At 42.7% G+C, this 17,097-nt stretch overlaps 1 protein-coding gene across 2 annotated transcripts in view; it reads right to left on the reverse strand.

Annotated features, from left to right (window-relative positions):
- Positions 1–16,460, reverse strand: part of LOC146080710 (band 4.1-like protein 4B) — a 189,813-nt gene extending 173,353 nt beyond the window's left edge. For both annotated transcript variants that reach the window (XM_083188268.1, XM_083188267.1), the window contains exons 1-2: positions 16,354–16,460; positions 11,481–11,609 (exon numbers count right to left, since the gene is read on the reverse strand). In XM_083188268.1, the coding sequence (XP_083044394.1) occupies positions 11,481–11,506 (26 nt within the window). In that variant the 5' untranslated portion in view covers positions 11,507–11,609; positions 16,354–16,460. The remainder of the gene's footprint in view (positions 1–11,480; positions 11,610–16,353) is intronic.
- Positions 16,461–17,097: the final 637 nt, after the last annotated feature.

A 17,097-nucleotide genomic window follows, 5' to 3' on the forward strand; every position in this document is an offset into this window, starting at 1 on the left:
AATAAATATCTCAATATCCTCTTAGCCATTTACACCACACTATATTGCCACTTATTCACATAACACCACACCGTATTGCCCCTTATACATGTTACACCACATCTATCAAGAAGTATCATTATACTGTAGCCCCCTGGTTAAACTATCTGGTACAATTTGCATTATTTAATATTATCATTTTAATAGACCTGTAGTGTGATAGAATATTATATGTTAGCCTGTTTTTATACTTTATTCTAAGAAGACGACCAGGTTGACAGTGAGAAGCAGGGGGCAAGAGAGAGTTGGATGACAGGGAGAAAGTGGGTGATGGGATGGCAGTGGGGACCAGTGTCACAGGGGCTGTCAGTGGCTGTGGAGGCAGAGGCTGGTAGTAGGAGGCAGAGGGTGGGAAGAGGAGAATGAAAGTGCTAACTAGGCAATTGCCTAGTTTGTATACGCCTGAGGCCAGCCCCGTCACTAAGTTATATTTATAAAGAGCATTTTCTTCAACAGGACTCAAGCTGCTTTACAGACATCAAAACAATGCACATAATACATAGAATTTGGACAATACCGAACTAATAAAATGCTGATGCAGCATGAGGCATCTTTAGAATATAGACAACTCCTGCATGTAAAGTATCTATGTCTGTAGACCAGGCCAGTCTGCAGAAGTCGAAGCTTATTGAGAATGGCTGTCAGAACCAGAAGTTATCTAGTTCCAGGAAGTTTGTATATGATGACATAGACCCTGGGCTCAGCATGCCTACAAAACTGGGGCGGCACTTCCCCATTTTGTGAAGCAGACCCGATTGCAGCCTTCCAAATGCTATTGTTATGGTGTTTCTTTTTTAATGTACAGGTTATTTCAATTTAATATACAAACTCAGGGGTTAAAGTGAGGGGGAACAGGAGTTCCACCACCTCTAATGGTGAGGTGGAACATTTTAACCTCCACATTGGCACATTGGCACAGAAATTCTCACAGAAAAGCATTCTTAGTTTGCAGGGGGATGCCAAAACCCCCACTACTGGCCCTGTCTCTGCCTAATGGGGGGGAGGGGGGTAATTAGGTAGCATAGAGAAATGAGTTCCCCCACCTCTGCATGACCACTTTTAGCCCTCTACAAACTACAATATAAACCATTTAAAACATTATCAGACATATTTTCTAATCTAATATACAGTCCTGGTCATGTTGTTATAAGATTGTTGCTGGTTATTTAACATTGGACATTTTTCTGAAATAATTACTTTTTCATAAATGTAATGAGCAAATCTCTACATCCAAGTCTCACAGTGCCGGTTTATGTCACCGGAACTGAAAATTAGATGAGAAACTTTGGTTTGAGTGACACCCTTGATAAATAACCTTTATATCATAGCAGGATCCAATTACAGTATAAATTGCTATGGCTTGTCAGTTATTATATTTATTTTTTTAGGAAATAAAATTAAATAATTTAGGTTTTTAATCTTTTTTTAATTAGCAAATGAACTTAACCTTTTGTAACCAGTGTGAGCAAAATTATTGTCTTGTCTATTACAGAGCAGTAAAAATGTGATCAGTCTCTTCTGGGACTCTGACATTCTTCACTGTGATCTGCATATACTGTATGGAAGAGAATGTGGGGTGGGTGTAAAGCTAGGGGTAAAGCCCCCCATACATGGTCTGTTATTGCGGTCCGTTTTGTACTTTTAAAGTACACATCGTATCGGATCGCATGCCTTGTGCATGCATTGTGCATGCACTGCGATCCGATACGATGTGTACCTAGTACAAAAAGTATGTGCAGCACATACTTTTTGTACCGTACTATGTGATGCGTGGGAGCGCGCAGTGCATAGTACAGAACGGAGCCGGCAAAAACGGAGTGTCTATGGGCTCCTTAAGTGTTGTAATCAGAGAAAATAAATCTATTGCTGCCCATACACTTATGCAATGTCCCACCGCATCTGATCGCATCAAGTGCTGCCCAGTGCAGCACCCGATGTCACATGCCATCCTGCGATGGACATTGGGTGCTGGAAAAGGGGTGGTGTGGGGCTGTGTTGGCGGGACCGGAGCTGGGGACCATAGCGGTGGAGCTTTCAGGCGGCGGGACTTGTCAGCAGCAGTTGACTTTGAAACACTGGACGGCCCTCTGATTGGCTGAGAGAGCTCTCTCTCAGAGGGCCGTCCAGTGTTTCAAAGTCATCTGCTGCCGCTGCCAAGTCCCGCCGCCTGAAAGCTCCACCACTCCGGTCCCTGCTACACAGCCGCAATGCCTCCCCTGCTGCTGCTGAGTCCCTCCGGTCCCCAGCATTAAGGTACCGGATCCCCGCCAGCGCTCTGGTCCCCATCCCGGCCCCGCTCCCCGAACCCGCCTCTGATTGCATTCGAGCAATCGCATGTGGTTAAAAACCACATGCGATTGCTCATGCAATTCGATAAATATTATGTGCAGCTCATAATATCTATCGATACGACATTCATCAGCGTGCCTGCACATCGCGTCAAATGTCAGCTTAAAAATACATGCAACCATTCGATTTATCGGCCAGATCTGGCCGAAATCGAAGGATTGCATGCGATATCTCACATACTGTATGTATGGGCAGCATTAAACATGGGGGGGAGGTAGTATGCCAGCGCCCTCAGTGTGGAGTTAAACCCTCTCCTGGTTGTTGTTTTTTTAAATAAAAATATTTGCCAGTTATGGTAAAATGTAGTCCATTCCATACTACAGATGTTTTGCTTGTTGTAGACAAAGCAGTTCAGCAGCAAAATCTGTGATGTCAGATGGTGGTTGGCCTTAGGCTGTCAATGATTAAGTTGGCTGCCATTTGCCATTAGGGCAGAGCAGAAATGGTTTTTGTTTCTCCAAACAGAGGCATGTCAACACCATTTAGGGGGAAGGAAGAGGCAAGGGACCTCTGTGGTCGAACAGAGATTTACTCTGCAATGGGCAGCTTGCTCATAAACATAAATGCTGCAAGCAGTCCTGATGGAGAGCAAGCTCTCTGATGCTGCATCCTTGGATGCTGATTGGAGTACTGCAAATGGAGGCGTCCTCTGGTAATAGATGCCTCCTGCTGCAATACCACACAGAATGATAACTGCTGCTTCTAAGGAGGCAGCAGTAAAAGCAATCTGTCACTGGAGGTTTTTGTGGATCCACCTCGCTGTTTCCAAATGAGCTGACTATGGAAAGTTAGCTTAGCATGGTGAATGTACTGCCTTCGCATATATATATATATATATATATATCCACCTGTAGCTGTAGGTATCTGAGGAAGGGACTGAGGTCCTGAAAACGTTAATACCGTTATACTGCAATACAGTGTGTCTTTGATTTGAATGAAAAGTCTCCAGAGTGCTCTTTTCGTGGATCCATTATATATATATATATATATATATACCAAGAGAAGGACCTGTCACTCAGGACTGACGTGAGCTGCGTTTTCATGTGGCTTGCTCTGTTGCCATAAGTCGATGGTCTGTGTGGACACACAGACATCCATGTACAATATTCCAAACGGACAAAGGCACTCAGAGGCTTGATGCAGGTGAAAAAACTGGAGGAATTTTTATTCCATTGCCTGTCTACGTTTCGGGGGTCATGCCCCCGTCGTCAGGACACAAAGGCACAAGTAACGTATATACAAAGTATATATATATATAGGGAACCACAAGGATGTTAGCTAGATTCCCTAATGGAGGCGCAGAGAATCATAATGACAAATTGACTGCAGGTAAACCAGTAATGGTTACGTTTATGGTAAGCATTATTATGAGCAAGCCAATTATCTTGTGATGAGGTTAGGTAAAGTGGTAGGAAGGCCTCCAAATCCTGATGCACCCTCTCGGTCTGACCATTGGTTTGGGGATGGTAGGCCATAGAGAATTTGAGATTTACCCGAATAGCAATGCACAAGGCTCTCCAGAAAGGGGCCACAAATTTAAAGCCATAGTCAGAAATGATCTCCCCAGGCAAACCATACAGCCAGAATACCGTATATGGTAGATAAAAAGTATAGCTGAAGTGGATGCCCCACCTTTCAGTGGAACAAAATGAGCCATTTTCGAAAACTTGGCAACAAACTATATTGAACCCATTAGAGGGAGGAAGATCCGTGAAAAAGTGAGAAAATCCAGAGAAACTCAAAGGTCTTCTTAATTCCTGGATGTCTGTAGAATTTGGAATGCTGAGCCCAATGGAGTAGGTTTTCCTGCAGACTAGGAGGAGGCACACAGGTGTTCCCCTTCTGAGGTGTTATAAGTTTTGTAGAAGCAAACATTGTTGGGTCAAGAACAGAGGGGGTTATTCACTCGGAGAGGCACAATCACTCTCTAATGGACAAAACCATATGCACTGCAGGTGGGTCTGATGTAACATGTGCAGAGAGAGTTAGATCCAATATTTTTCCTGTAAACTCGATCCTCTGACCTGTGCACTTGATCATGTGATCAAGGTGTGAACAGGTACTTCCTGGGGTTAATTGATGCTGTGACTGGCAGCCATCCACAGACAGGCAAGGGAGATATGGGTCAGGCATCTGGCACTCCATCTTGCCTTGAACAGCGTTCTAGGCTCTAAGTTACCTTGGCTCCATCATTACCTATTCCAGTACATCAGTGATCTGCTGCTGCTAGACAGCTCCCAGGATAACCCTTCATTTGCCAGACTATCTGTCTACAGCTCCCATCTGAAGTAGCCTGCACCTCATCCAGCCATCTCAGGCAAAGATCACTACTGGTTCCAAATCCATCCACCCATCACTGGTTCCCAGACTGATTGCTACCATTGGTTACCAGGCCGACACAGCCCACAGCTCCCAAAGTATACAACATTTGTTCCCAGGCCGATACTACTGTATTCAATTCCTAACCATCACTGATCCATCGATACTCATCCCTCAGTGATAAGCCCGTTAGGTGTGGGAACTCTGACAGAGGGCTGGGGCCTGTCCACTGATTGCAGTAAAGTCCAAACCTCCTTGCTGGGGTCCCTGGTGAAAACCATCTTTGGGGTTAGACTCCACGCCACTGATCAGTCACATCAACTTCCCCCCTAGCTGTCTCTATAGTGCCCAGTGACATATGAACTGTCAATACCTCAAGCCCCAAGTCTTCCAGTATTGTGAACCCACCACTGGCTCACTGCTACAGCTTTGGACACCAGTTACCCAAGCCCTGACACATCTACTTCTAAGATAGAGGGTCGACATACATCTGGTTGATGAAGTACTAGAGCAGAGACAAAGGCTTGTTTTAACAGATCAGATGCAGTTAAAACCTTCAGTGACCAGTTAGCTGCATTGGGCCCTTTCTTCGTAAGGGCAGTGATGGGAGCCACAATGGCGGAGAACCCCTGGATACATTTCTGGTAGTAGTTAGCAAAACCTAAAAATTATTGTATCACCCTTAGAGTTGGCTGAGACCAATTCAAAATGTCTTGGACCTTTTGTTGCATAGTCTTTGCACAACTTCATTTAGATGTGAAACCAAATCTTTAGAGAAGATCAGGATATCGTTGAGATAGAACTACTGAACAAAATATTGGAAGACAGCTGGGGCATTGCTAAGGCCAAATGACATAATGAGATATTCATAGTGGCCATCTCTAGTGTTGAATGCAGTCTTCCACTCATCCCCTTCTCTTATTTGATAAGATTGAAAGCCCCATGTAAATATAATTTAGAGAAGATGGTAGTCCCTTTAATGTGGTCAAACAATTCTGGAATTAAGGGTAGAGGTTATTTGTTCTTCACCGTTATTTCATTTAGACCCCTGTAGTCGATGCAAGGCCTTAAAGAGCCATGTTTGTTTGATGAAGAAGGACCCCACTTTCTTCAAGTTTTCAGAAATGCAATCACTCATACTGTAGCTTGAGTTTTGGACAAAGACAAAGAGTATATTCGTCCACATGGAGGAATTATTGCCAGGGATTAACTCAATGGGGCAGTCCCATTCCTGATGCGGTGGAAGAATGTCGGCAGCCTGTTTGTTAAAAACATCCACAAAGGAATAATATGGATCAGAAACTTTGGTCTTTGGACTGGATTCACTTTGGAAACAGTATGATCCCCAGGTCGATATTTGCATAGTTGACCAATCGATTTGAGGGTTATGTTTTTGAAGCCAGGAGAATTCCAGCATGATCGGGAAGGACGCTTGAAAGATGACAAGAATCTTGATTTCTTCTTAGTGTAAATTCTATACCTAAGGAAAGTGGCACCATGCTGGATGATATTAGACCATTAGGAATATTACTTCCATCTATGGCCGACAACAGGTCGAACAGTAAGATCAAGAGCCCTAAATGGTATGGAAAACTGTTTAACGTAACTGTCCAAGATAAGGTTCCCCGCTGATCCGGAATCCAGAAGGGCTTGAGCCCTTAACATTTGACCTGCAAACAAAAGCTGCTCTTGAATAACAGAATCTGACAATGTTGGAAATGATGCACGTTCTCCTAGTCTTACCTCTCCCTCTTCGACTAGGCTTTCCCCTTTCCCAGACAACAGGAGCATTGAGCAACTTGATGACCAGGCTCCCCGTGGTACATACATAGCCTCTCTTGGCGACATCGCTGACCTTCTTGAGGAGTGAGCCAGGTCTGAGTTACCTGCATAGGTTCTTCCATATTAGGGGGTGATGGGACTTGAGGACACGGTGGAAGAAAGCTTTGAGTTCTTGACTTCTTCACCTCTCTTTTTCTGTATTTTAAACCAATCTTGTTACATAAAGAGATCAAGTCATCGAGTTTTGAAGGAAGGTTGCGAGTCACAAGGTCATCCTTCAATTTATCAGAAAGCCCACCTCCAGAATGCCATGAGCAATGCCTCCTCATTCAAGTGAATTTCTGAGGCCAGAGTCTGGATTACGTATTGAGCTAGGGAACAATTCCCTTGCTTAATACGCATAATCTCTTAAGAAGAAAAGGAAGAACAACCTGGCTCATTCTAGGTTGACAAGAGGAAGGTCGACATGCATAAAAGTCAACATGGGGTTAGGTCGAAAAGGATCATTAGGCCAACACATGCATTATGTCAACATGGACTAGGTCGACAGTCAAAATGTCAACACCTTTTTTTCACCTTTTTTTGAGTCGACCACCTTTTTTTAGTTTTTCACCTTTTTTGTGTCGACCTTGCCCATATCAACCTAATGTTTGTGTCAACCTTCAGACATATCAACCCTGATGCATGTTGACCTTCAGTGGTCGACCTTCCTCTTGTTGACCCTATGACCCATACCTTTATGCAATAACTCTGTACCAAAGTCTGCACCTGAAGCAGAATCCAGGTGGCTGGTACAAACTGTCATGGGAGGTTTTTGTGGATCCACCTCAGATGGTTGTTCTGACATGAGCTCACTGGGTAAAGTATGCTTAGCAGGGCGAATGTATTGCCTTCATGTATATATAGGGAACCACAAGGATGTCGGCTAGACTCCCGAACGGAGACACTGAGCAGTTACTTGTGGAAGAAATACAGGCTGCGGGTTTGGAGCCAGGGATGAAAGGTGAAGAACTTGAACTGAACCGGACTTTGGAAGCAAGCAGATTCCAAATCCAGGAAACCGAGCAGGCAAGAAGAAATAGCTGACTACCACAGAAACTCACTGTAAGGTTCCAGGAATTTGCATTAATGTTAAGGTAACCTGATCCACAGTATGTATCCCCCCAGAACAACTTCAATAGGCAGAGACCCCAAGATGGCGGCATTCCACATCAGGAGACAGCAACGAGTATCATCGGTCCAGACGGAGGACATCTGCCAGCATTTAGGAGCCACAGGACCTGCTGGAGGACATTGGATGCCCCCTCCTCCGGAAAGGTGCAAAAAGTGATGTACCTGCCTAAGTGGGTATGAGGCGGACCTGTGAGCTGCGGTGGGCCGTGACATAACTCCATCCACATTTTAATTAGCCCAATATACATTCTGCATTAATACTACACTTATCACTACTACAGTATAGTGAATTTACAGGATAGTTGAGGTCTTGTTTACAAAATGTAAAAAAAAAAAACAACGTACCCTAAAAATAAAAAATAAAACAATTTACCCTAAAATCAACTAATAATGTTTTGGGTGGATTTCTAAACTTAGGCAGCACACATTTTTTCAAAAATGATGGTTAGTTCTTAGATTTAAATTAGAATCTGTAAAATTACATCCAATACTGATAATATCCAAACTCATTTCCCCAAGCTACTGAACACACCTTTCTTTACCTTAAACTTCAAGGGTGACATGTAATAGGATGAGAAATTTCGACTTTTGCCATTTTTAGTCAAAAGACAGCCAAATTTGCATGGTTTCTAAAAATCACACATGTAATAGGATTCAAAATGCCGTAAAAATCACACATTTTAACCTGTTGATTTTTTCTAATACTTCAATTGGCATCCAGATGTTTTCCCATGATAAAGTATACAACTCGCAAATGTAAAAATAATAATGTAAATGTGACCAAAATCGCAAAACAAGTTCAATTTCTGACAGGCAAGTTTGTTTACAATCTCAGCTCCTCCCACATACCTGGAATTAGGCTTGACCCACCAGCCAATTAGGTGGGGGCATTGGCTGGCAGGCGGGCCTAACCTCGAGTATGTGGGAGGAGCCGATATTGTTAACAAACAATCTCTACTTGTGCAGCCGAAGGAGCAGACCGTTCTTCACCGGAGGGAGAGGGAGTATATTTTCCTATGGATACTACTGGAGAAGGGGATCTACCTGTGGTGGGCCTCTATAGGTACATATTGTATGTGTGATTGTAGCATGTAATAAAACTTTACTTTACTTTTACTTTTTTAGTCTTTTTTTACTATTTGCATTGGTGTAGAACTAAAAGACCCAGCAGGCCCTTTAATGCCCCTCATGCTGGGACTTGTGGTTCTCCAAGTCCCTGCATGCGGTGCACGCTTGCTGGGACTTGTAGTTCCACAACAATGTAAAATAGTTCTGCCTATTTTTACACAACAATCAGCCCGGTGCCCACCGCCTTTGGGGCACCAGGGACAGCATCGGCCTTCAGCCTGGGCATGGTTAACTCTGGAGGGGGGTTCCCACTCCTCCAGGGTCCCTGCCTGTGCTGACCAGCCATGGGAATGAATGCTTTGGCTGGGGAAACTTGCGGAAAAAAGTTTCTCCCGGCTTTTTGGGCATGGTGCTGGTTGCCAAAATACGATGGATCCCTACTCATTTTGTCCCCCGTATTTTGGGAACCAGGACCGGCCCTTGAGGCTGGTGCTGGTTTTAGAAATCATGGGGATCCCCTATGTTTTTTGTCTCATGAATTTCTAAAACCAGTACTGGTTCTTTTAAACCGGGTCTGGTTATGCTCAAATCACACATATGCATTAATTCGCACATTTTCATGACTAAAATTAGCATATTTTCATGACTAAAATTCGCACTTTATAGCATGACATTGCATTTTTCAAACCTCAATTCACATTCCATTACATCTGCAATTTATTTAAAAAATTTGCTATTTAAAAAAAAAATGTGATTTTGTGCGATTTCAGAACCTTACTAAAAATCTCATCCTATTACATGTCACCCCAAGTCTTTTGCCTAACACTAGATTGTCTTAATGAAAGTACTGGGGCCAATATACTATTTCCAGCGATTGCTGATCACTTGTAAAGGGCTCGTCTGGGGCTTTCTAATTAGCGTTGTGGGAGAATAAAATAGTGTGCCCGAAGCATTGCGAGGGAAGCGAGTGATGCGAGGGGATGCGGTGGACTTCAAACTGTGTCCATGTCGACAGTGTCGACATTCGGATAAAAAATTGTGAAAAAGACGTCAACCTTTGACTGTCAACCTTGCCCATGTTGACCTAATGCTTGTGTCGACCTAATGTCCTGTCGACCTAGATCTATGTCGACCTAGACACATATCAACCTTGACCCATGTCGACCTAGACCCATGTCTACTGTGCTGCCGGTCAACCTAGTGGTGTCGAGCCAATGCTTGTTGACCTAGTTGGTGAAGACCTAAAAACCCACACCCGACTATAGATACTTTCAAGCCTAAGTAACAAAAATCACTTTATATACTGTAGAAAATATAGTTATATGAACTACCAAGAACTGTTATGGTGTGTACACACGGTGAGATTCCTTTGCTATTCAACTTGCTATGCAGAATTTGCTAATTCATGTTCTAGTTACAAACAATTCATGCTATGTGCATTAGATTTCCACTATATAGTCATTGCTGCCCTTCTATCTGGGTTTCGATTTGTACTGTCCCGGGAGCATAAAGATCGCAAGGTAAAAAACATGTGTGATCTGCAATGCGATCGGCATTCCATCCCGATGCAATTTTGACTATATGGTCAAAATCTCATGCTGGATTGTACCGTGTGTACACACCATTACAGTGCATTGTTGTAAACACACATATGGTGAGCTTTTGAGAAAACTGTAATGTTTACATTGCATGACAGCAGGGTATTGAATGGTACATGGTTTTGGTGGGTATGGGCGCCCCCCCCCCCCCCCTAACGGCGGGGGGGCGCCCAAAACGTAGCTACGCCACTGCTTCAAGGGAAATGTGAACTTCATTTACGACAAATTATACTTTATAGACTCCAGCCCTAAGCTACCTTTCTGTCTGGGGCCAGAACTGGAGTCCCTGCCCCTCCCCCCAATGGCTGCCCTGATTAGTGGGCACATGCACAGTGTCCCCAACATCCCAATCAGGTCATAGACATGTAGATTTGTATGCATCTGAGAATTGGGTCTCCTTTACAATTAGCAAACCAGGATTGGGGAAGGAAGGATAAGGTGTAGGCAAGGGTTCCCATTGGCTTCATAAACTCATAATGCCCGTGGCCTATTTAGGAAGACAACACAAATCATTATTACAATCCGTGCCCTTAGTTAAACCTATTCCTCTTAATGGTGTGGAACTGACACTTTGGAAACCACTGATGCCCCCTTTATTAATGCCCCAATTACTGACTGCAAAAGGCAGTGGTCATAGGGGGATATTCAATCTCCGGCAAGCACCTCCCGTCGGGGAGATGCCTGCCGGGCCCTATTCAATGCTGTCTTCCCCGACAGCATTGAGCAGGGTATCTCGGCACAACGAGCCCGACATCGCTAGCTGTTAGGCTCATTCTGCCGAGAACAGCCGGGAAGTGACAAGCCACCGACTGTAGCTCGCCTCTTCCCGGCCACAACTCGTAGCCACAGCCCCTTCTCGCTCCCCGGCAGGTGGGACATTGAATCCCACCTGCATGTTCTCGGTCGAGCTGACCGAGAACGGGACTGGGTCACGGCGGTCGAGCAAGCTTGACTGCCGTGACCCTCACATTGAATACCCCCCATAGACTCTATAAAAAAATAACATGCTATAATATTTCAGGTTCTGCAAATATCTGTGAATACACAATGCCAATCTAGTTACAATTAACAATCACATTATAAGGATGGAAGTCATCTGAGTTTGTCCTCTAGAACACATTATGTTAAAGAAACTTAATATGTGCACCATACCTGAGGTCCCACTCTAAAGGCAGCATCCATCTGCGCTTTGAATATGTTACATTTCATGTGATCAGATGCAGAGGACGGAGGTGATAATGATGAGTGGACAGACTTATCATACAACTTCATTTCTTCCCCCTGTATTTTATAGGGATACAAAGAATATAGTAAATATCTTACTTTAAGATTTCTGTAGATGTAATGTTAACATGCTGTACTAAAATGCAGATTTAGATTTGCTTTTAAATTTCAATAAACGAATCACAAGTTGTCTCACTTAAAGCAGCTATTAATGGGTTGTAGGACAGTATCAACATTAAGAATGTCAGCCTTCAAAAATGTTAACATTATAATATTGACATGATCAGAATGTTGACATTGACAATTTTAACATTTAAACTGCCAACATATGAAACTTTAACAATGACAAATTGTCAGCATGTGCAAAAGATAAACATTACAAATGTGTTCAGTCACTGGGGGAAATGTACTAAGATGTGTATTCTACTTCACATGTGATGTTGCTATGGGCAACCAATCAGAATCTACTGATTTATTTAGCATCCTCTAGATGATAGTAGAAAGGATCTGATTGGTTGCCCATAGCAACATCACATGTGAAGTAGAATACACATCTTAGTGAATTTCCCCCACATTGCCTACACATTAAGGGCCTGATTCTGGTTCACACGTTCAAATTGTGTGCGCTTGGGAAGGTCCATATAAGATAATTGAGGCCATAGGACTGGTAAATTATCAAGTACAGCAGGTGGATAGATCAGGTGGATAGAGCAAGTCTATCATGTAAACACTCTAATCTACCCAAAAGTGTTTGCATCTAACTGGTCCCACATTGATGAAACGTCAACTTTTTTTCAAGTTAAAGAAGTACCCCTTTGAGTGGGAAATATTTTCCCTCCCTTTGGTACTGTACATTGTGTCAGAATTCGTTCTCAAGGCCATACAACTGATATTTGGTTTCTCAAACTACTATCAGCAATTACCTGAGCCTAGGATATTACATCAATGTACAGTAGGGCTGCTCATGCTAATATATGCTGTTGATGTATAACAATAGGTAGAGACATAACTAGACATTTTGGTGCCTTGTGTCAGGAGAAGCACCAGCATACCTCCCAACATGATCCTCTCCAGGAGGGACACATTGCTCTGCTCCTGGACTTTTTTCTTAATGTATGATTACCATCATCTGTGTTGAACAGGTTAATTGATAAGAAAGGTGCTTCAACACAAGTGATGGCAATCATACATTACCAGGGTAGGCCAGGAGCAGAGCATTGTGTCCCTCCTGGAGAGGGTCATGTTGGAAAGTATGCACCAGTGCCTCACACCACCATCTTTAAAAAAGCAGAAACATCACAACAGTATATCTCACACTTTATAAAACATACAAATATTTAAGATTACCCTCGGACACACCCCCCCCCCCCCCCCCCCCCCCCACATACAACAGACACTTTGGCCCAATCCCCATATCTCTCGAGAAAAAAAAGATCTTATCCAATTTTATCCCATCGCCGCAGCAGCCACCCTTACTAGTTCACCGAACCCAGCATTTCAAAGATTCTCGTGAGGGATAATAGCCTATTATCTGATAAACTGCGGACATATGTGTGTGATAACTCTTTCGAGCGTTAGATACCTCACCCCCCCCCCCCTCCTTTACCCCCTTTAGGACAGTATAAAGCCAATTTAAAACTTCTAGCCCAAAAAAAAAAAAATTTGCGTTACTCTGTGACTCCTCTATCCTCAATCCGAAAACGAATAATTCTCCACCTCTTTAACTGAATCCAATCATGGAGCAAATTGTGAAATAACCAGCAAATAACAAACAATTTTAATACTCATCTACTTTGTTACACAATAATGGTGTACACATTCTGATTGCAATTAAATAATCTTTCAAATATTTGTGAATTCCTTCTTATCCAACTATTTAGTGAAAAATCAACAATTCTATATATGTGTAACGTACAACACATTACTACAAACACAACCATATTAACTCTCATTCCTGACTAACACTTTGAAATAACTCGAGTCTTTCCACCGTCCCCATATCTTATAAAATTTTGACACTGCCCCCCTTGTGGCATAAGCATATCTCTCATGTGTACAAGTGCTGTTAACTAAATTCAGCCATTCCCTTATATTTGGACTCGTGGGGGCCATCCATTGCCTTGCAACTATGACCTTAGCTATAGCAGATATATTCTTCACCAGATGTTTCCATTCACATACATTGATGCCCTCGTCCCAAACACCCAATATAAGATTGGAAGCTGTGAGGAACCTACGGGGAACTCCCACACACGCCATTATATTAATAATCTCATCCCCAAATTCTTTAATAACTTTACAGTCCCATAAGAGATGCCAAAAAGACCCCACCTCAACCCTACACTTCGGGCATCTATCGGAGTGAGTACTCACAATCTTTTTCAGCCTCAATAGAGTTATATAACTTCTGTGCAGTATATTAAATTGCACCTGCTGGATTCGGATTGAGGTGGTGGCATCTCTCCAGTCTCTGGTTAAAAGCCAAGTCCGCCCTTTAAGTTAATCTTATTGCCTGAGTTTGCAGTCTACGTCTACGCCCAGTCAGCTAATCTCAGTTCTTCGCTATTGTCTAGTCCTGTACTTCTGGAGCTTAACCTGCCACCTGTTTCCAGTTACGCTCTTTCTCGCCACCAGTGAGTTCTCCTAGCGTCCAGAAGCAGCAGAGCCCAAACTCCCTGGCGGGGATCCCTGGTGAAGACCGCTGGGCAGTTAGACTCTGTACCCTCGCAAAGGAGTCCTGCCAATACTCATGGCTAGTTTTTGCGTAGGTCCTATATGCTACCTGCTAAACTCTCAGCACATCAAGTGTAATCTGTCCTGGGTCCACAGCCTGAGACGGATCCTCCACCACTGCCCAGCGTGACACCAATTAACCTACCAGTATACAGTATATACAATGAGTGGCCAAATTATTATGACCACTACACATCCGTGCTGTCTGACTTTTCACATGCCAAATGAAGATGGTGCTGGAGTGGGGACTTTTATAGAGGTCCGGTTTCATGAGAATCCGATTTGGGATGATGATGTTTTGGCCTTGTTCTGGACTCGGAAAAATGGCGGGACCCATCGGACTCCTTGTATCCGGCCTCAGATTAGATAAGTTTAGGGGGAATTCGGATCTCTAGTATCTGAACCCGCTCATCCCTAGTTCATACTCAGTTAAATATATTTTTTTTTGCCCATTTCTTCACAAGCAACACAGGGCAATCCCCTTTTTATAGCTCTCAACAATGTGAAGTTATGGCCGATCTGACTACAAGTGTGAAGTGGTCATAATAATTTGGCCACTCAGTGTATAGAGTACCTGATGTGCGCACTGGAGGCGTGGACCCAAAAAGGGTATGGGGTGATGTATGGAAGGAGAGTGGCCTTTCATCATTTTGGGATCTTAGCAAGCCTATGCTTTACTTATACTTTATATGCACATATACTGTAGTCAACACAAGTTTTTTGTTTTTGGTTTTACGTTTTTTCATACATATGATTGGGAATAGTAACCTGTTCCAAGCACAGCAATGACATAGTGTGGTACCTTGCCCCAAGCATGGCGAGCAAAGCCGTACATTTATTGGGGACACAAGTCTTAACAAACAAAGGTTTAACAAACAAAATGACACAAGAAACTCAATCTATTTAATCTTTTGTGTAAGTCATTTTTTTTAGCTGTGTACCTTTTCCGTGTCAACCTAATGACTCCATCAACCTATGCCATGTTGACCATATGGGATCACCCTATTAACTGTTGAATTAGGGTCAACCCAATGATCCATACACCTGTATGCTGTGTCTGCATGTCCCATATACTATGATCTCACACCTACATGTACATAATGCACACTCTGATCTATGTTTATAGAGTAGCAATCTATATGTCATTTCTGTATGACCTGTATGTATACTGCACTCTCTCATACATGTACATTCAGAAGCAGTCTGTATGCTGTCTCTGTGTCCTGTACACTGCATTCCCTCCTTCATGTATATAGCAGTAATACGTTGGTATATCTCACTATGTCACTGCAATCTTTACTTTCTCTACAAGGCCATCTAATTTCTCTAAGTTTGCTGTAAATTGTTTGTCCTACATCATAGCTGTATGTCTTCTTTCTCTTTATGTGTGGCTGTCACCTTTACTCACCTTCTCTCTAGCCGCTACTCTATTCATTTGTTTCACACCCTCTTACTGACTGTCGCTCACTGTGTTCTGTTGGGGAGAGATGCCATAATATCTCTCTCTACAGAACAGTAGAGGAGGCAGAGTTCTTGATTGCACTGTCACTGCACAGATGGAGCAATCAGCTGCTGGATCACTGCTTGTAACAACATTGCAGTGGGTGTCCGGCATACAGAGATTGAGGAGGTGGACAATTTCTTCCCATGGGCATCTTGCACTCTGTGCAGCGGCACTGACTGCACCGCCATGGTTATGGCCCTGACAATAGGAACCAGCACTAGTGGAATGTGAAATGTAGTTTAGGACAAACAGTTTATCCTTAAGCAGATTGCAGGTTTTGTTTGAGATAACAGGAGTTGTTAATGATAGAGTATAGAGCAGAGTGTGTTGCTAGCTTTACAGTGCTTCCTACTGAAATTATAGGGGATCTCTGCTAGTCATCTCAATAATTATCTCAGATTTTTTTTTTTAAATTAGTGCTGGATTGATAAAAAAGGTCATATTTAGATTTGGTGTAATACAGCTACTGTATGTTTCCGACTGTTAAATGCCTAAACATTGTGAATTGGATGGTGAGTCCATTGGCCATAAATTCAAGTATAAAAACCCTTTGATTTACAATACCTTGTATGTGTTGGTGTGCCATGGGGAACCCATCTTTGTTGCTTCGCCATCTGTTTTTTTCACATGTCCCGAAGCATCTTCAAAGAGAAAGTGGATTCCAGAAGACACTAAAAGGAATTTAAAAATAAATGAATTATAATGAACACATAAATGCATACAATGAATGAAAAGAAGCACAAAACACATTTTTTCTTACAGAATTGTATATTCTATTTATTACATTTTTTTTGGGGGGGGGGGGGGGTGGTTGTATGTTTATATACCAAAACAATAATAATGACACATCCTAGGAAAAATTAAGATTTTATATTCTGTATAATCCATTGATTGAGTTGAGCTCATCCAATTTCCATTAAAAAAAATACACAATGTAGACAAACTGGAATTATATTTTGCTGTAATTAGTTATATAAAGAAAAAGTTGTCCTTATACAGTAACCAAAATCCAGGCTACAGAAGTCCACAAAGGAAGTTGTGCTGTACAATGAGGGAAAACTATTTGACCATATCATGATTGATAATAAAATAACAAAGAAGATATGGAAAGTTGAAACATAAGGAAAGTTAGATATGGTCTGAAGTTGGGTTTACCACCTTTTCATTTCCAAATTCCAGGATGGGAGCATGGCAAAAACTGTAGTCAAGTTATAACCGTTTTGTCAGATTTCAGGCCATTCTAATAGTACCTCAGAGCTCCATAATGTCCTTACATGCCAGTCTTGAGATTAATGTGCTTCAAAGCCA

This window comes from Crinia signifera, chromosome 5, assembly GCF_055691185.1.
Source record: "Crinia signifera chromosome 5, ASM5569118v1, whole genome shotgun sequence".
In the NCBI taxonomy this organism is placed as follows: domain Eukaryota; kingdom Metazoa; phylum Chordata; class Amphibia; order Anura; family Myobatrachidae; genus Crinia; species Crinia signifera.